Source organism: Penicillium paradoxum (assembly GCF_028828445.1).
Source record: "Penicillium paradoxum strain IBT 22861 chromosome Unknown utg000003l_segment0_segment0, whole genome shotgun sequence".
Classification (NCBI taxonomy): Eukaryota; Fungi; Ascomycota; class Eurotiomycetes; order Eurotiales; family Aspergillaceae; genus Penicillium; species Penicillium paradoxum.
The window spans coordinates 5,199,471-5,220,098 of record NW_026643181.1 but is presented as its reverse complement, the minus strand read 5'-3'; the positions used below and the strand labels follow the sequence as shown (position 1 = coordinate 5,220,098).

The following is a 20,628-nucleotide window of genomic DNA, read 5'->3' as shown; positions in this document are numbered from 1 at the left end:
AGAACCGGTTTCTTCAGTCCCGCACCATCCGCGGTCAAAGAGCCATGTGTCTCATATTCCATGTCGCGAACCGGGATTCCGGCATACTCTGTACAGAGTACTCCGTATAAGGATGCGCGCTATGGGGATCCGAATGCCCAGAGTACGAAGTATGGACTTCATGATACCTTGTACAGGGCTCAAGTAGGGTCTATAACCCCCATGGCAGTACTCCGTAGAACACACACCGGTGCTTCGCATGCGTAAGATCAGCAGACTATTGTGGGATCCACCAATAATTGTGCCTACAACGTACAACATACCAAGTTCGGCTCCTATTTACCCCGGTCCTGAAGCCAAGAATCATACAATTGGTTTCAAAGTACTCCGTACGGAGTACGAAATACATACAACATAGTACTTCTATCCCGTGTCTCCCAGTTCTAGGCCCGATTTGTCTCCGGTTTTCCCGAAATCTTCAGACTTGCCTCGAATTCCAAGGCATGAGTCCCCTGGACTTTGTATCTGGCCAATCTCAAGGTCCTGGGATATCCCATAAGAGTACGGAGTACAGAGTACATACAAGGCTCATCTCACCGTGATGCTGAATCGTTCAAACTTGGTGCTCGCAAATCCGACATCCGATACCAGGGCCATCTCCAGGGTTTCAGAAATCAGGAGAGCATTGCTGCATTGGAATAATACGACTACGGTGGCGCTCTCTAGACCGGGTGCCCAGGTGACTGATTAAGCACCGAGCCGGACCTCGGAATAGCACCTAACCTACATGTAGGTACCATTTGGTGAACATAGAGGGAGTACGGAGTACATATGTCCATATCCTTAATATTGAATGTCTTCTACGCCAAGTTGCTGTAGATTCAAGATCGGCTATGCGAGTATGAACAGCACCATAGACAATTCTAAAGTGCATGGGCTGTCAATCTGTAGAACGTGTCCCCGAGCAGATGGCGGGAATCAAGCCCCTTGACTCCCGAGGTCCGTACGTTATGTACCACGGAGTACAGATCCAGCTCTATAATCGGAGGATTGGAGGATCCGTGGCCATGCCTAATTCGACATGGGTGAATGGGACAATGGCCATTCCAATCAAAGAGTACAATCCCAGTAGGGGGTGGATTCTGAAAGAACATCGCAGGACACCGAGACTGAGGACAGAGGCATAGGTCCCTTCATACCATCTATGTTGAAGTGGTGAACGAGCTCTCCATCTCTTGTTAATCCTCAGCATGTTATCTTCCTGCCACATTATTGCACGCAGACTCATCTCTCTTTCGAATGGAGACATTAAGGCCGACCTCCGGAGTTTTCACGCGCGGGTCGGTTTTGAAGAGCAAAAGGTACAAGGCAGAGAATAGGACATAAATCCCATCCTGGGGCATGTCAGACCTTCGCATACCCCATATCATACCCCATACCATACCCCATATCGCTGGTTCTCCCGTCTCTCCTTGGTCTCTCCTTGGTCGGTCCCCGGCCTCAGGAGTCAGGAGTCAGGAGTCAGGAGTCAGGATCAATCGAAGGAACTGCCACCCGTCACCGCCCTCATCCGAACTCCGATGACGACGCGTGGGTCAGTGGCGTTGCGGTTCCTTTCGAGAAAATCATCGAGTCCGCCTACTCCGTACACACTGAATAGTTCATGGGGTTTGCTCCAACCATGAGGCACTTACAGCCAGGTTTCCCTTCCATCACTTGTTATGGACGGTGATTGGTGTAGACGCGCAATACTCGAGATAATTCTGACCCACGGAGAGCTTGGCGGTCCAAGATATTTGGATGGGAATGTCGCCAGCTACCGAATCAGCATACGCGTGCACCCTCAGTTCCACTATTCGTGGAGCCAAGGCCGGACGGTTCCTCCCAGCAAGGAGTCTCTCGGATAGACGGCGGAAAATTGGAGACCCGTTCAGGAGGATGTGAGATAAAATCATGCCGGGGCAGCCCCTGCCTCCGGTGCGAATCGTTCTACCTGTCACTTTGCTCGAATCCCTGGCTTCATCCGCGATGCGCCAATGTTCATGGGGTCTTCTTCTGGCGTGCTTCGCTTGAGATCCTGGCTTCGCAGTGGTCGTCTACACACCTCCTTGTCCTTCCGATGGATCTTTTGGATTCTTGCCGTCATTGGAGGCCTTTCTGTGTTCTACGTATTTGCCGTCCCACAACTCCTCAGGTTCCGATTTCGCGCCGGCTTGACCTGGTATGATCTGGGAGCTCAAGGGTTTGGTCCAGATCAAAAGTATTCCTCATTCGATCAGGAGTCACCGATCGTCGAAATCACTCCGCCTGGCGCAAAATGCGACCCGCGATACACCTTTCTCGCGCCTCGGGGTGATTCAGTTGCCCATCCGGGGCCGATGATCTTGAACTCCGCTGGTGAACTTGTATGGACGCAATGGAATCCGGGCACAACACAAGACTTCAAATTGCAGCGGTACAAGGGCGAGGATTATCTCACCTACTGGCAAGGATCTATGTCCGACGGATATGGACGAGGATCATGGTATATGGTGGGTTATCAATTAGGCTAGTGTTCTGCAATGATGGGGTGCTAATTTATTTTGTGCAATCGCAGCTCGACTCAACCTATACTCAAAAGTATGTGGTATCTCCTATAGGAATATATGACGGCGACCTGCATGATTTCCAGATCACTTCCAACAACACCGCTCTGCTGATGATTTACGACCCCATACCGATGGATTTAAGCTCGATCGGTGGCCCCAAACTAGGATGGGTGTATGATGGAGTCTTCCAGGAAGTCAACATCGAAACAGGGGAACTGCTGTTCCAGTGGCGCGCATCCGAATTTTACGCTCTAGCGGATAGTTATATTCCAGTGGGGGAGGCCGGCCAGAGACGAACCAAGGCATATGATCATTCACACATCAACAGTGTGGACAAAGATGATCAGGGCCGGTATCTGGTTTCGATGCGCCATCTCCATACCGTTGCCTGCATAGATGGCACCACCGGGAAACTCCTCTGGTCTCTTGGAGGAAAGCGGAACAGTTTTACCGATGCTTCGGGCGGAGCTGCCACTGGTTTTTCATGGCAGCATGACGCTCGCTGGCAAGGATCTAATCGCCTCAGCTTGTTCGACAATGCGGCCCACAATAACGATAATCTCTCCGCAGTGAGCCGCGGTATGCTGGTTGATCTGGACATGGGAGCGTGGACGGCAACATTGTCCCAATCCTTCAATCATCCGCACGACATGATGGCCGTGTCTCAAGGCAATATGCAGCTATTAGACACAGGGAACGTGCTCGTGGGCTGGGGTCACTCTGCAGCTTTCACGGAGTTCTCCCCAGAGGGCAATGTTTTGTGCAATACACACTTTGGTGCCTCGGCTTTCTTCACGTTCGGTCGTGTCGTCTCCTATCGAGTCTTCAAGTTCGACTGGGTCGGCCATCCTCTCACAACCCCAGATTCGGCGCTCACACCCGAGAGTGTTTTCGTTAGCTGGAACGGTGCTACTGAGGTAGCAGGATGGCGAGTTGAGGCATGGGATGGCCACGATATCAGAAATATGACCTTCACTGCTGTCGACCAGGTCCCGCGTGACGGTTTTGAGACTGAAATCCGCTTGACCTCAGAAGTGAACTCGTTCTTCCGCGTGCGGGCAATCAACTCAGACGGAGACAGTCTCGGAGTGACTGATCTACTCCAACGACCGCCAGAGTCATCGTCGAGTGGCTCTTCCCATATGAACCCATGGGCTGTAGGGGTCATTGTATTGGTGGTGCTTGTTTGTCTTGTTAGCGGTGTTTATTTTGCTGTTCACCGTCGTCTTCGCCAGAGACCGAGCTTCAGTGGCCCCTATCAATTGGTGTCGCACAAAGATGAGGACGAGGGCGACGATGAGCGTGATCGTCTACCATTATAGGATGCCGGTGTCCTGGACGGCCTTTCCACATGTATATATATAGTCGGGTCTGTACACATTTCCTAATTAGATCCTGCTTATTGCATATTTCTTGATACCTTTTTGGTGTGGTAGACCATAAATTTGCTCGTCATCTGAATCCCAAAGGGAATGATCTCGTCTCTTCTCGGATCACAACTCTTTCTACGTGTCTTGCAGCCACTTCATTGTGTTGTTAGTGTGACTGCACTAAGAGACATGCCGAGGGCTTCAGCCCCAGTTCCCCATTATGACCGGGACGGGTTTGAGACTGTATATACATACTTGACCTAATCTCAAAGAGGGTTTTTGGTTTCGACCCGTTTTTAGCGAAATGACATCAATGATAACGGAGACCGAATTCCAAAAAAGAAATAAAAAAGAATTGTACTCCGATAGGGGGAATCGAACCCCCGGCTGCCGTGTGAGAGACGGCGATGTTAGCCACTACACCATATCGGAGGGGGACTGGGAATTAACCTCTTAGGTTTTATCTTAACCCCTTAGGTTTAGCGCTCTTTATTCTTATGCCTCCCCGTGCGTGGTTCTATATAGTCCCCTAGTCTTTCCCCCTTTATCCAATAGCCCTAATTTTCTTTTTCGCCTTCGTCCTCCTACGCCTTATAGGTAAGGCATTTTTGCTATTAACCCGGATTACCGAGCTCCTAAGCTCCGCTACCCCCTTTTCTGTATCTAACTCGTCGGCTCTTCTATAACCCCGCGTCAGTAATTCGACCTACCCTCTCTCCTCTAGCCTTAGTTTCCTTCTTAGGCCCGACTATAGCGTTAGGTATGAATCGGCTAACCTATATTTAGCCTCTATATATATAGGCGATTCTCCTTATACTCTTTTAGGATAATTATCCTTACGTAGCGTGTTAGGACCGGCGTGCTAGCGGGTCCTAGCAGGTAATATAGAACTAGAGTGAAGGAATAGCAGGGTGCTAGTATATTCATAAACTAATCGCTAAAGAGCTAAGTTCCCCTAGTAGTCTCTATATAGATAACCTTTAGCGGGTCACGGGACTAGGTCACCTAACCCGGTAGGACTTAGTCTTCCTAGTATAGTCTCTAGCGGGGGGTCGTGCTACCCCTACTAGGTCACGGGTTCTGGGTCATAGGACCAGGCGGGATCCAGCCTATGAGGCACTCTCCTAGTAGAGGGTCGTAATATTTTCCCCCTCCTTAAAGAGCTACGTCCCTATAGCTAAGGTCGGGGGTCGAGGGTCTCTTATAGTCGAGATAGGGAGGGTTTGAAAATAGTATATATATCTAGCTATCTAAAAGAGGGTAATTTATCTTTATAGTAGAAGGTGTAGATAGACTCGGAGCTTTAAGCGTTATCTCTCTTCGTCGCGTATAATCTAAGTTCTTTATATATTTTTTACTTATCTCTCTTCGAGTTATAGCTTTCTTCTTCCTATATTTCCTCGTCCTTTCGCTTTTTCTTCTTATAGCTTTTCGTCGTCTCGCTTTTCTTACTATAGGTTATTTCGACTTATTATAGTAGCTCCCTTTCCTCCGGTCGCGAGTGCGATATATACCTCTATTAATAATTACACCCCTCTAGCTATTATCTCCCCTACTAACTCTATAAGTACGTAGTATTAGCGTTATATAGACCGTCTTAGATATAACCTAGGGTATATATATATCCCTCCGCCTAGTAGGATTAACGTTAATACTCCTCGGTATAACTATTATATAAGGAAACGGTAGTCTTATATAATAGTAAGTATAGACCTCCGCTTATATTAGCGGTTATTAACGTTCCTTAGATTAATTCTAGGCTCGATACTTAAGCTAATACTTATATCTTAGCGCCTTATACTACCCCCGCGTAGAATATATCGTTCCTTACGATTATATAGAGGTTTCGAGATACGCGGAATACTTTAACTCGAGATATCTATATAAGTATAGTTATATCTTTCGGTCCTCCTCGCGCTATACCCTTTTTACCTCCCCCCCCCCCCCCTCCGCCCCCTTTAATATAGGTTTTATTAATAAGTCGGGTTATAGGTTAGCTTTAGGCGCCTTCTCGGGCTAGATTACGTATATAGCGGTAAAGATATAAGCGTATTTTAGAGGTTACTCGTCTAGTATAAGTAGTTATTACGTTATACCTTTAGAGAGTATTAGCTATATTACTTTTTATCCTATTTTTCGGCGATAAACTCCTATATATTCTTATTATATATCTATAGTCTTTTTAGGATATTTTTTATCCGCTCTTTATCTTTACTAGTATTCTAGATCCTCCCTTAACCTATCTATAGCGTATACTAGCGTAGCTAGTTATTTTCTAGAGGTCTATTTAGTAGTTAGCTATTAGGTTCGGCGTTCTTAAGCCTACTCTAGTCCTTCTAACCTTCCCGGAATATATCTAGCGGTAGATCCTAGGTTATATTAACTTCTTCTTTATAGATCTTCCTCGGTATATTATACGCTCCGGCCGTTCTTTCTTCTTATTATAGTAGCTCTTAAATACTAATATATCTTCTACGTTTTCTCTTAGCTCCTAAGTATTTTCCTTATACTTATATCCTCTCTATTTAATAAGGTATTTAGCGCCTTTATAGTTATTAGCTAAGATCTTCTCGATCTCTTATTCGGGTTAGTTATCTACTAGTATAAGGTTAGGCCGATCTTAAGCTTTTAGCGGATCTCTATAGTATAGCTCTAGTATTAAAGTATATTATATAGGGTAGATCTTATAGTATCTTAGCGTAAGGATTAGCTAGTATACCTATTATCCTACCGTATCTACTATTATAAAGGGTCCTATATAGCGGTTATCTAGCTTTTTATATAGTCGTCCTAAATTAATATACTTATTTCTTAGTATAATTTATTATCTAATTACGAAAGACTTCTTTATATATTTCCTATCGTAGGCTCGTTTTATTATAGTTTTCGACTCTTTTAGGTATTTTCTTAGTATTTTTTATATCTTTAGTATTTCCTCTATATAGCTTTTAACGTTATTATAGGTTTCTATCTTCCTATCTAGTACTAATATTCTTAGTTCCGGTTAAAATCCTAATAATACTTCGGCCGGGGATATTCTTAGTATACTATAGGTAGTAATATTATAGATAATTTATATAAAGAGGATCTATCTTATCTAGTTATCTTAGTATTAGCTTATTATATTATATAAGTAATACTTAATACTCTAGTTTTATCTCTTAGTCTACCTATCGGTTTATAGATAATAGGCTATTAATAGTTTATATCTTATAACGAGGAGATAGTAGAAGTAGCTCTAGAATTTTAATATAAAGATAGTATCTTTATTACTAACGAGGTTTTCTAGTATTCCTTATAGAGGTATAACCTTTTTATAAAATAAGGTTACGAGTTCTAGCGAGTCTATATCCTTAGTATAGGAAATATAAAAAGAGTATTTTAAGAATAGATCGATTACGACTATAATCGCGTTATAGGCCTTCCCCTCCTATTTTAAAGGTAGTAGGCCTATAATAAAGTCTACACTTATCTACTAGCCTAATCTTTTTAGTACTAGTAGTAGTTTAAGTAGTCTATATAGCTTATAGTATTTAATAGTATTAGACTAATAAATCTAGTATATAAAGATATAGTCTTATATATTCTTAATAAGGGTTTTCTATTAGTATTTACGTTTAATAGCCTATAGCGTTCTTTTCTTTATATAATAGCCCGCTTATAGATCGTTATAGTAGATTCTTATAATTTCTTAGTAGATTATAGGTTCGCCTTTAGGAATATAGATATAGTTATTATATCTTAATAGTCTATCCTAGCTCTTTACACTCTATTATATCTTCGGGGGTTATTTAAAGTCGCCGGTTTCCTATACTCTTCTAAGCGTATTCCTATAGAACTTATTCTTCGCCTATATCTTAAGTATAAGTTCTACTATAGTTTCTAGCGGCTTATAGGTATATACGGTTTCTCTTTTAGCTACTTCGCGTACCTCCTTTCGACTTAGTAGTCTATTTATCGTAGGCTTAATAGGGATCTCTATACGTATTATAGTTATTATAGCGCTTAGGTATATTATATTCTATAGATCCCTTTAGTAAATAGCGCCTTTATTAATAGTCTTCTTAAGTCTTTATATAAAGATATTATAACTCGTAGCGTCTAAAGACTTATCTACTATATAATTAGGTCGTCTACTAAAAGCGTCTATAGGGTTCGTTTTCCCTAAGTAGAATATAATAATAAAGTTAAAACCTATAAGGTATTCTATCTAGTATACCTAGTATCTTATAAGCTTCTTAGTTATTATAAATTAGATAAGATTAACGTAATCTGTTATTATTATAATTAAGTACTTATTTCCTTTAAAGAAGTAGCGCTATTTCTTAAACCTTATAAAGATTATTAGTATTTCCTAGTTACTAATCTAGTAATTTCTCTCTATTATTAGTATCTTCTAGGAATAGAAGGCGATAGGGTACTAATATCTATCTTTATAGAGCTATAATATAATTATATAGATAGCGGCTCCTAACGTATCCGTTTCTATTATAGTTTTTAATATAGTATTAAAATATATAAGTATCGGTATAGTTTAGAAAGCGGTCTTAGTCCTTTTAAAAGTTTCTCGCGCTTCTTCTATAAAAACGAACCCTTTTTAGCGCTTATTTCTTCCTTTCTTTTATATATCTAGCCCCTTAATTAGATCGTTAAGGGGGGCGCTAATTATCGACTATTTCCTAATAAAATATTAGTAGAAGTTAGTAAAGCCTATAAATTATTATATATCGAAGATATAAGTCGGTTTTAGCTACTAGCTTATTATCTCTACTTAGGTAGAGTCTATAATAACTCTATAATAGGAGATAATAAAGCCTAAGAAGTCGACCTTTTCTATATAGAACGTATACTTACTAAGTTTAATAAATAACCTTTACTTAATTAGACGTTCTAATACTTCTCGGACGTAGTATATATAGGTCTCTTTATCCTTTAAGAAGATTAGTATATTATTAAGATATACTACTAGGTAGACGTTAATAAGTCCTACTAAGGCTCTATTAACGTACGCCTAGAAGATAGCGGGAGTATTAGTAAGTCTAAATAGTATTACTATATATTCGAAATATCTATAGTAATATCTAAATATTATTTTCTACTTATCTCTTTATTTTATATAGATCTTATAGTAAGTATCTTATAGATCTAGTTTAGTATAGATCTATACTCTTAATAATCTTACTAAAGACTTATTAATTAGTAGTAAAGGGTAACGGTTCTTAATAGTAATCGCGTTTAACCCTCTATAGTCTATATAGAGTCTAAGTTTACTATCTTTCTTTAGTATAAAGAGGATAGGTATACCTAATTAACTCTTTAAATATCGGATCTAGCCTTTTTCGAGGTTCTCCTTAATATACTAGCGGAGGACTTCTAACTTCTTAGCGGATAGTATATATACTAGTCTCTAAGAGAGTATCTTACTTAGTACTAGCTTAATTATATAATTATACTCTACGTAAGTTAGAAAGGTTATAGTACTTTCTTTACTCGCTACGATAGTTAGATCTTAATACTCTAATAGGAGTTTAGTTAGGGGTTATACCGGATAGAAGGTCCTATCTAAGCTTTATATTACCTTTAGTATTACTATAAACTCCCTAGTAACCTTATTAATATCTAAGTATAGCTCTCCGAGTATACCTTATAATCTTACTTCTTCCTTAAAGTCTTCTAGCGGGAGGGTTTTAACCTCTAGCGAGGCTATATTTCTATACGCCTACTTACTAATTACCTAATTAATATCCGGATTTACTAGTCTAAGCTAATCTATTCCTAGAATTATATTATAGATTATTATATCTATAGCTTTATAGGTTATTTTAATAACTTTATAGGTTCTATTCCGGTCTATTAGACTAAGCTATACTTCTTAGCTTCTATATAAAAGGATCTTACGCCTATCTATAGCTTCTACTAAGCGGATACTTATTATATATATCTCTTTTAGGTTCTCTTTTACCTATTTCTAACTTACAAAACTCTAGATTACGCTACTATCTATTAGCGTCTTAGCTACCCCTATTAGGGCTTTAGTCTTAACGTCTAATATTAGTACGTTATAGATAAATACTTAATATACTCCTTTACATTCTCTAAAGAGAACTATCCCTAATACTATAGAAGTCTATAGTATAGGGTTATTTATTTTTTTAACTCTTCTACGGCTATAGTATTTACTATAGCTTTCTTATAGTAGTCCTTTATATAGTAGCCCGGCTTACTATAGAAGTTATAGAATTTACTATCTCTACTTTAGTCTTATTTAGACCCTATAGTAGCTTTTCTACCCTCTATAGTAGTCGTAGCTTACTATATAGAGAAGGCGTTATTTCCTTTAAAGGGTCTTCTACTAGATCCTTACGAGTCTATAGTATTTCTTAGCGTTATCTTCTTAGCCTTTTTAAGATATAATATCCTACTTAGTATTACTTTCTTAATTTAGTTATAAAAGGTTACCTAATTATCCTATTAATCTATAATAAAGGCTATAAACCTTCTTACTTCGTCTTATATCTTTTTAATAATACCTACCTCTAAATAGTCGATTCTTATCTATCTAGTTAGTATATCTTTTAGGTAGTTATAGAGTCCGGTAAGCTTTAAGGCGTATTAGTATATATCTTAATACTTAGCTTATATTATCTACTACTAGTTATATTTAGCTTCTCGCTATATCTTAATAAGGTCGGTAACCTAAGCGAGCGTCTATATTTTAAAGACTAACTAAGTAAATATTATATCTAGATTATTCCTATAGTATTCTATCTACGTTATATTAATCTTTAGCGCTAAGAACTTAGTTACTTAGTCTACTTTACGTACGTTACTAATAAACTAGTTAGGGTATCTATTCTAGAAGACTTCTTAGTTTAACTTAAAGAGATTATATTTACCCGAACTCTTAGCTCTATATATTATTATATTATAGAGTATATATAGTTCCCTTACTTCCTTCTAATAAGATAGGTAGTCTTTAGCACTTCTTTATAATATAATCGAGTTCGTATAGATAGTATTAGGTAGTTAGTAGATAGTTTAGCTAGTAGTACTATCTAGCGAACCCTAATAGATCTTAGATCCTTATATTCTTACCTATAGGATTACTACGTTTTCTTCTTCGTCCTATAGCTTCGCGCGGATCCTATTTTTCTCCTTTACTAGAGCTAGACGTCTTTTAAAGGTCTCTAACTCTTAGAGTTCCGCCTCCTTATCTACCTCGGTCGGGGTTATTAGATCCGGCGGGTTTCCTCCCTAAGGGTTATTGTCGACTCCCTATACCTCTACCTCTTCTAGTAGGGGTTATAGGGGTCCTAGGACGTCGTTCGTTTCCGCGATCGGGGCTAAGGCTCCCCTTAGGCGGTCGCTTATACGTCGAGTCGTCGATATTACGTATTCTAACGGTCTAGTTCGATTAAGATTTAGCGATTAGAATATTAGGACCGGCGTGCTAGCGGGTCCTAGTAGGTAATATAGAACTAAAGTGAAGGAATAGTAGGGTGCTAGTATATTTATAAACTAATCGCTAAAGAGCTAAGTTCCCCTAGTAGTCTCTATATAGATGACCTTTGGCGGGTCACGGGACTAGGTCACCTGACCCGGTAGGACTCAGTCTTCCTGGTGTAGTCTCTAGCGGGGGGTCGTGCTACCCCTACTAGGTCACGGGTTCTGGGTCATAGGACCAGGCGGGATCCAGCCTGTGAGGCACTCTCCTAGTAGGGGGTCGTAACATAGCGGGACTATAGATCTATCTTAGGGCTAATATATCGCGCGAAAGCCTGATCGATCTTAGTTAATAGCGCTAACCTTAATCTAAAACTAAAGATAACCGGATTAGATTATTTAGTTTAATAGACTAATTAGACTATCTTAGCTATGAATAGTGTTAGCCGGTTCTTACTTAGTTAATATAGTTAAGTAATAAGGTAAGGATAATTTTTTTTATAATAATTATAATATTTAATAGTAGTTATACTAAGGCCTAGGACGGCTTTCGGATCTGTAAAGCGGCGAGGCGACGCTTTAAGTAGCGTGTAAATATCCTCTTCCCTTAATTTATATTAGTATATCGCGTAATCTATTCTAGATATCTACCGTCTTTATATTATTGAGGCGCTTTATAATTATATTAGTTAGTTTTATTAGTAATTAGTATAGAGGATAAGATAGAAGGATAAAGCTTATATAGAAATATACGTTATTTTAACTGAAAAAGTGCGTTTTTTACCATATAAACTAGTAAAGACTTGATATTATTTTATTTCATATAGTAGAAAAAATGGCAGAAAATATAGCTGCCTAAGGGTCTAGGCAGCAATCTATAAAAATCAGGCAGGGGGGTGTTATAATATCTAAGGGGGTGTTATAATATCTGAAGGGGTGTTTTGTTAACTCCACCCTAAATATATTAATATTAGTATTTTAGACTATTGAAATAGCGCGACTAATAAAGAAATCTATTATCCTAAGAGGATTTTATAGAGATAAATATTATAGATTAGTAAGAGGGTAGATTTATAAAATAAAATGGAGGTCAATATCAGCTTGGTCTCCCTGAAAATAGTCACAACAACACGGATACTCCTGAATTACAAGGCGATATTGGCATAGAACAGAGCAGGCATCAGGCTAGAGAAAATATAATATGCAAATTGGACAAAGTTTCAGGATATGAATTGAGGAAATGACACCAGGAGGGTACATTGCTTATTTAAGTTGTAACGGTAATTCGGGTAACATCTTCATTTTCTGCCCGCCAAATAACAAGCAATAAGGCACGAATCAGGCCAAAACTAGGCCATCCCATCCGGCCCCGTCATACACCTTTCCTCGTGAAATATTCATGGATAGACAATGTGATTTGACGTCAGGGGTCAAACGGGATAATCGTTTCAATGCCACGTTGAAACTGTCGCATTTAAGAGCGGTAACTATCGTTTGACTTGGATCCTTACTCCTCCTCTCTCTTTCTCCTCCCTTCTCCTTCTGCGCTCAAAATTCTTTTCCCATCCGAACAGAACCAGTGGTCAATTTTGCTTCTTTTACCTCTATCGGCTCTAATGCTAAGCGACTGTTTGACATCTCGGATATCAAGTGAAGCGATAGCTTGGGGTAGATACCCTTGGCAACCAGGATGACCACCATGCGAAACCCAACAGCCTTAACCGACCTCCCACTTAAGCTATTATGTATGATCTCTGAGTACATATCACCAGTTGACCTTGCTTGTCTCGCCTTAGGGAATCGTCATCTGCTGCGTTCATTTGCTACGACTGCTTTTAAGAACTTCTTAAACTGCCGCACCGGAAACCCCACGGATGACGCACGTATCGAGCTGTTATCTCGGCTTTCTTACGACCTACCGCAATACAATCTCTGTTTTATTTGCCTTCGACTTTATTTATGGAAAAAGGCTAGGCTGCCAAGCTACTATTCTCCCATGGTTAACCACCGCATAGATAGACCTCCGTACCAGCCCGTAAAGCCTAAAGCCTAACCCGCCCTAACCCGTAAATGGGCTAGGCTTTAGGCCCGGTCCCTAGGCCTATCGGTGGCTATAGGCCTAGGGTAGAAGCCTACTGGGCTTTTATGGGGGCCTAATAGGCTTTAAATAATATAAATATGCTAATACTTAGCAGATACATAAGTAATACAGATTTTTCTAGTATTTCTAGGTATTTAGATTACCCCCTAAATTGACTATAGGTGCCTAAATTAACTGAATTGACTGAATTAACTGAATTGACTGAATTAACTGAATTAACTAAATTGACTATAGATGAGATTATTAAAATTAAGATTTATAAAATTTAAGAAAAATGTAAATTAATAGAAAGATATACTTACTTCTCTCTATGTGAAATATATATATTTACATATTGATTCTCTGTCACCTGTTAAACCCCCGTATTAGGCTAGATTAGGGCCGGCGCCGAGATCTTCCGCGGTAAGCATACAGACTCAAATATGTGTAAAGAACAGACATTAATCAGCAGGTTTATGAGCGCCAAGACTGTATTTATGCATATAAATGGGCTTTAATGGGGGCCTCATGGGCCCCCATAATGGGCCATGGGCTTGGTTAGGCTTCGAAGGTAGGGCCCATAGCCCACTGCTGGTTGGGCTATGGGCCTAAGGTCCGGGCCCAACTAGGCCCATTGCGGAGGTCTACGCATAGATGCCTTGGATTATACCAATTGGTACCTTATAAGACATCTACCCCTCGCTCACCACCCATCATATACCTTTTACAAATTCCACTTCGTGTATCTACAGCTTGCTATGAGAAGGTTTTACTATGGACCGGAGTTCGGAATCCCCGTTGAGTCATTGCTCTACACAGAGATAAAAGCGAACCGATTCAGATCCAATGGCCCGCCCTTACTACGGCCCCCTACCAACAGGGTATCAAAAGGAGATGACCAAAAAGATATCATGATGACGCTATTCTCTGCTGAAGCTCGAATTTGCTCTACGCCCCCGGCTCTATGTATGCGGACGCAAGATATAGCGATAGTCACACGACAAAATATACCACGGATGTGGCCATGCCGCGAAAACGGTCCTATGAAAGTCTGCAAGCATATCCACACTTTTGACCCAGGCTTCAGCGATATCCTGGCCTCGCAAATTAGGCGTTATTGCTCTACCACAAGCGCCAAAGTCCTAGCCGACCAAGGGAGTTGTGATAAATGTAATACCTCTTGGCAGTTGGAGATTCGAACCCTGGATGAAACTCATACAAGCCTCACTCTTACCCTATGGATGGACCTAGGACCAGGTCTAAGTATAGAAGATCCTCAATGGAAGTATCGTCTTGATAATGTACCTAAGTCGCTTTCAGCAAAACATGAAATAGTGGACTCTCGCCTACGATTCGAGAGAGACTCTGTTCAGGCTAGGTCTCCAAATGCTCTGTCCGAGGACGAGATGTATTACCGGAATGTCTCTTTGCTAGAAGGGAAGACATATCAAACAGTGATGACTCCAGTGCACGGTGGAATCTACATATTGCACGGACAAGCAGAAGCAAAGACAGGTTCTTCTCGGTGTATCATTTTTTGAGGGAAGCAAGTTAGGGTGTCCAATGTTTGTTTAGTTCCCAAGAATATCATTATTGTGAAGCTCACCCACGTTCGTTCCTTCCCTGTTGTGATACTTCTGAATCGGGAAAGTCAACTCCCATGAAAAGGCCTCCCTCCACTCTCATTTTTCTTTCTTTCTTCTTTGCCCGCATTATCTGAAACTTGTTGACCACACACTTGTGTAATCTTTGTTAACAATACATTTATGTCGGACCCAAATTGTCGGAGTGACGCTCAAGTTGAGCTTGCCACGGCCATCGGTACTTGGCTCGGGCCTATACTCGGAGCCATTGCCACGGTTCTTATGGCCAATGTTCTAGAGGCGCGCTCCAAAAAATTCACCCCCGCCGCTTCTGACCTTGAGAGTTCTACCTCTGATAGATGCAGTGGTCTCCACCAGGATATGACTGCTGATATCGTGTCCGTGAGGCAAGAACTGGAGAGGATAGTCGCATCTCAGGATGCGCAGCAGAAGCAGATTGATTGCCTCACTGCCAATGGGGGGGAGTCTCTAATCCTGCTCGTCATGGTGAAAACGAGACTTAACTGGTAGTGGTGGCTGTGGTTGTATTCGCTTTGGTGGGCCTTTGCTTGTTTCGGCTTGCTTTTGCTTTCCTTTGCTGGTGTGGTCGAACTAAGGGCGATGGAAACCAACCACTCTTCTTACTTTGATCACACCTTGTTTCCTCCACAGACATCCCAAGGAGGTGCTTGCGTCTCCTTGGGCACCGCCCTCTCGGGGGTGGTGCACCAGCGATGGGTTTGCACTTCTGCGCAGTGCTGGTGACCAGTACCTCTCCAAGGTCTATGCCTTTTGAGGGAAGCTAGGACAAACCCACATGCAATTCCCTTTTAACTCATTATTCCTATGACGAGCAAGTGACATGCTAACGCGATGGCCTGAATAGTGGTACTTATTTCCGAAATAATCAATTAATCCACCCTTCAACAACAAACGAAGCCCGTAATGCGCACAAAAGCTGACTGAATATGCGTACGTGGCGTGCCATCCTGTCTACAGTATATCATGTCCACGCTCTCGAAGAGCTCCCGCGCTGTTCCAGGGCTTCTCCGAGTCAGGCTAGTTCTAACCAACACACACACGACACATTATTCTCAACGCACCCCTACCCTCTTGTATAGCTTATAACTCCACTCCCGGGGACATTACTAAAACGAAAATGAACCACCATGCCACGCCGCCTGGAGTACGGTGAATACATGGATTTGTTTGAACAAGGCTGAATGCTGCACTCCCAGAGACGAGTTCTCCACAACTTCCAGCAATGCCTCGGAGCTTTCGAAGTTTTGACAGAGCTTACAACGCTTCATGTATCTAGCGGCAATGGAGCTTGAAGCGCTCTTTCGGCAGTCTTTCTTTACCAATCGCCCGATCAACCTGCTCTTTACCGTCGATTTAGTCAATCACCAAGCTTTCCTCCTTCTGCTTTTGGTACTGATTATGACTAGGGTCGCTGCGGGTCGTATAGGGTCAGGGTGAGGGTCAGGGTCGGGTGGAGGGTCCAAGATCATGGACCACCCGGAGGGTCACTGCTAGGTCTAATAATAGACATATAGTAAGATGAGGACAATCATACTCTAAACCAAGTTGGATGTATGGCACCAGTCCTAATAAAATAGATAAATCCGCCTATACGGAATCACCACGAGTATCTCCCCTAAAACCATGCATAACCGTGGTCTTTCCACTGTTCCCCTGGATTACACCCTATCGGATATTGGATATCGAGTTATCCTATTAATTCTAACTTGACCCATTCTGGTTCAGCGCCACCTCGTCCCTGTGCGTGCCCGTGCGTGCTTCTATATATGTACCTAGTCAGTCCCTTCTATCGCCGTATGACAATGTATGCTATGGATGGCAGGTATATGATTCTCTCATTCAGAGAATTCAAAACATGATCGCCTTCTATTTTTTTACCACTACACAACAATAGAAAGTATTACCGCCTCGCAATCACACAGCTTCAATGATCTATTGAACGATGCAGCTACTAAGCCTACTTGGGATATATATCTATAATCTATTCAGGTCTCAGGACAATTCAGCTCCCAAAGTACCTTGCCAGCTTCGAGAATTCTTCTCCTTGTAACCCTCTTTTCTTATTAAAACCTCACTGTTTCCCATTCACCTACTCCTCCCAGTCAAACCATCATGCCGTCAAGATTCAACCTTCGACAAAAGGTCTTCGTCCTCAAAAGAGTCCTCCACCCAGTCATAGGTCAAGGAAGGATCCGGGGATTCGCTGTATGCAAGTGAGTATTATGCGATGGGGAATACGTAACCGAACTTCTGGTCTCCTCGCTCTGGGTCTTGTTTTTTTTTGGCTTTTACAATGAATGAAGAAAAGAAATCCATAAACGCTCAGTGGCATTGAGAATAGACCTTGCCAACTTCCATGGGGCCAAAAAGATACAGAAAGATTTTGGTCCTTTATCGTTTGGTCCCATATCCTACATAGTACGAAGACGGCGCTAGAATTAGTGGGAGAGATCCGAGAAACTAAAACAAAAAATTAGTTTCCCTGGGAATCGAACCCAGAACCTTTCCGGAACACATGCCAGTGGCATTTGTTAACGGAAAATCATAACCGCTAGACCAGGAAACTGTTACTTGAAGGTTCGTCGACTTTTATGCACTTTAAACGACTATTGCTAGATGGGTAAGCCAAACTAAGCAACGCCGAGATTCGACTTATGGATTTTTCACTGCCCGTACTAATCGAAGCATTGCGCAGCTTTGATCATTCGAATCAATAGCATTCTTACGGCTTCGTCACTGCTGTACTTCCTTCTTGTTTCTTTTCCCCCCCCTCCATGTGTTTATTACTACAACAGACATGTCATTGGATGTCACATACATAGATATATATGGCTTTGTTTAGACGTGAGGCAGGGAGAAGTTAGACAGCTTGGAAAAACACTTTGGAACACATGTCAACCATGCTCTCCCTCCCATAAATGTACAATGAACAATGTATGTTTCAGGATAAGATCCGAGCTTTGCTACAAATTGGAAAGTTGAAATTCGCATCCCAGGCGAAGGTCGAGTGAAGATGGAGATCCATACATACTCTAGCCCCGTGTACCCACCAACCATGCTCGGAGACAATCTGTTCGAATTAAGTCTCCGAGCCCTAACTCGGAGGATCAATTGCACCGTCGGTTTCTTCCAGGTCCGGTTCGGTGGGTCCCTGCGAACGGAAATTCGCCTACTGCGGTTTAGGCCTGACACTGGTATGTCGGCTGGGGCTCCGGTCAAAGCTTGATGTCGAACTAGAATGTGGCAGAACCCCTCGAGAACAACCTTGACAAGTGCGATCGACTTGATCCACTCCTGGGACTCTACAGATCGTCAAATGGAAATCCCCGGGTGGATCACCCACGGGAGAAACGGCACAGGCCCAGAAACGAAGCTGATAAATCAAGCAATGCAAAAAAACAGGGCGTGACGGTGGTTTAAAGAGGAACAGGGATCTGTGACCCAAACTTGAAGCTGCCACGTTTCAATTGACAAAATCCCCGAGACCTTAAATACAATGAGTGTCACGTTTGAAGTCTTCCGTGGTTCCAAAGACGGCAAGATCGTGGCCGACAAGACCACGCGCACCCTGCAACACAATGAAGTCTATATCGAGACAACACACTCCGGCCTCTGCGGCACAGATGAGCATTTCCTCAAGTCAGGACAGGCTTTGGGCCATGAAGGTGTAGGTGTAGTTCGCCAAATCGGCCCTGGTGTTACAAACGTGAAGATTGGTGCCCGTGTTGGGTTTGGATACACTCATTATGTGTGTGGAGACTGCGAGAGGTGCTTAACCGGTATGTCGCAAGATACCCAGCCAAACCACTACTGAAAAAGGCATAACTGACTTGACAGGATGGGATCAATATTGCGAGAACAAGAAAGAGTACGGCACGCACGACCACGACCTCGGCTCGTTTGGTGAGGGTGTTGTCTGGGATGCTGGATGTGTGGTTCCCATCCCCGATGGGTATGATTCGGCCGATGCAGCACCTCTGATGTGTGCTGGTGCCACTGTCTGGACCGTACTATCAGAATACGGCGTTAAGCCCACCGACCGAGTAGCTATTATGGGCATTGGAGGACTTGGACACTTGGCTATCAAATTGGCGGCTGCCATGGGATGCCATGTGGTGGTGCTATCGAGCTCAGAGGCCAAACGAGAGGAGGCGTTCAGTTTCGGTGCTTCTGAGTATCATGTTTTCCGCACCGGCCAGGAAATGACTGGCTTCAAGCCGGTCAACCACCTCCTGCTGTGTGGAAGCGCCAATGTTGACTATCCCTCGTATGTTATTTCTTTCCCTGTCCCCGTCAAAAATGACAAATACAAATTCTTAGCAGACTCATCCCGCTCATGGACATCCACGGATCCATCTACCCTCTGACCGTGGATTTCAATCCTTCGCCAGTGCCACTGCTGTTCATGAACATCAAGGGAGTCCGAATCCAGGGCTCCTTAGTAGCTTCGCGTCACTCCCTCCGGGCCTTGGTTCAGTTTGCGGCGGAGAAGAAGATCACACCGACTACCATGACATTCCCTTTGACCAAAGATGGTGTTGAGGAGGCCATGGAGACCCTTCGAAATGGAAAGATGAGATACCGGGGAGTTTTGGTTCGATGATAGATTGGAGAATTATGGCTTCTGTTAACAAGCGAACACAAAGTTGTATTCTGAATAGACAGAGGAAGAAGTTGATTGACATCATGATATAAACGACGGTCTCGCCAGCGAGAACCAGACAATCTCTCAACACTTTTTTATTTCCCCCTCTCCCTCCCTTCCCACCTCCATACCCCATCACCACCACCCCCGAAACCATGATCCCACGCGCCCCCAGAAAGTGGGTGGTTCTTCCTCCACCTCGAGTGACTGGCTCAAGGGAGACCGCACGAACTGGAAGGAGCGCAGGTGGTTCTGGTGGCGGCGGCGAGACTTCTTCGGAACGCTGCCAAGCTTGTACTTGGCGATTTGGCGCCGGCAGACGGCGAGGTTCTCGTTCACCTCCCGCTGCATTTGTTGCAGGCCGCGGTAGGTCACCAGCAGCCGTTGAAGGTCAGCAAGCGCCGGCTTGCTCTTCTTCCTCGCCTAGATGGGAGTGGCCATGTCAGTTCCTAGACGAAATATGACCAACTTTGAGGGAAGCTTTAGGACTCACCCGCGAGGATTCATGCTCGGCCGAACGCTTTCTCTTCCTCAGGCCTGAGCTCTACCAAACATTAGCTTCTTTGCATGTGGATCTGTGAGAGCTGGGGCAGGGACTTACCAATGAGGGCTGCTCGTACTCACTCACGTTTCCATCCATTGTGGTTTGCAGGATGGATGCAGCAATGGATATGAACTTAAGAGAAAAAGAAGAAGAGTGGTGCAGAGGTTCTATGTGAATTTATATGGTAGTGCATCCTGTGCTACGAGTTGTGTCAATAGCCATTATGTTCATTTTGCTGATCATTGATGTTATCATGTTATTGACAGACCAATGTTCCTATGTAGGCAGCCTTTCTGCATAATCAAGAGATCGTATTAGATATGGAGAAAGTGAATCATTTGAACCTTGGAAGGC

The 20,628-nt window shown here is 42.6% G+C and overlaps 4 protein-coding genes across 4 annotated transcripts; 3 read left to right on the top strand and 1 right to left on the bottom strand.

The window, feature by feature from the left end:
• Nucleotides 1-2,015: 2,015 nt before the first annotated feature.
• Nucleotides 2,016-3,889, top strand: N7457_003760 (arylsulfotransferase family protein; the record flags this gene model as incomplete). Its single annotated transcript, XM_057174805.1, has 2 exons — nucleotides 2,016-2,510; nucleotides 2,576-3,889. The coding sequence occupies 2 exons, from the start codon at nucleotides 2,016-2,018 to the stop codon at nucleotides 3,887-3,889; spliced, it is 1,809 nt and encodes a 602-aa protein (XP_057034956.1).
• Nucleotides 3,890-15,226: 11,337 nt separating this feature from the next.
• N7457_003759 (uncharacterized protein) lies at nucleotides 15,227-15,574 on the top strand (the record flags this gene model as incomplete). The annotated part of the gene is made up of 1 exon (XM_057174804.1): nucleotides 15,227-15,574. One exon carries the CDS (start codon nucleotides 15,227-15,229, stop codon nucleotides 15,572-15,574), a length of 348 nt encoding a protein of 115 aa, XP_057034955.1.
• A 3,007-nt stretch (nucleotides 15,575-18,581) lies between these two features.
• On the top strand, nucleotides 18,582-19,688 carry N7457_003758 (NAD(P)-dependent alcohol dehydrogenase; the record flags this gene model as incomplete). Its single annotated transcript, XM_057174803.1, has 3 exons — nucleotides 18,582-18,864; nucleotides 18,923-19,352; nucleotides 19,409-19,688. 3 exons carry the CDS (start codon nucleotides 18,582-18,584, stop codon nucleotides 19,686-19,688), a joined length of 993 nt encoding a protein of 330 aa, XP_057034954.1.
• Nucleotides 19,689-19,865: 177 nt separating this feature from the next.
• N7457_003757 (uncharacterized protein) lies at nucleotides 19,866-20,370 on the bottom strand (the record flags this gene model as incomplete). Its single annotated transcript, XM_057174802.1, has 2 exons — nucleotides 19,866-20,153; nucleotides 20,332-20,370. 2 exons carry the CDS (start codon nucleotides 20,368-20,370, stop codon nucleotides 19,866-19,868), a joined length of 327 nt encoding a protein of 108 aa, XP_057034953.1.
• Nucleotides 20,371-20,628: the final 258 nt, after the last annotated feature.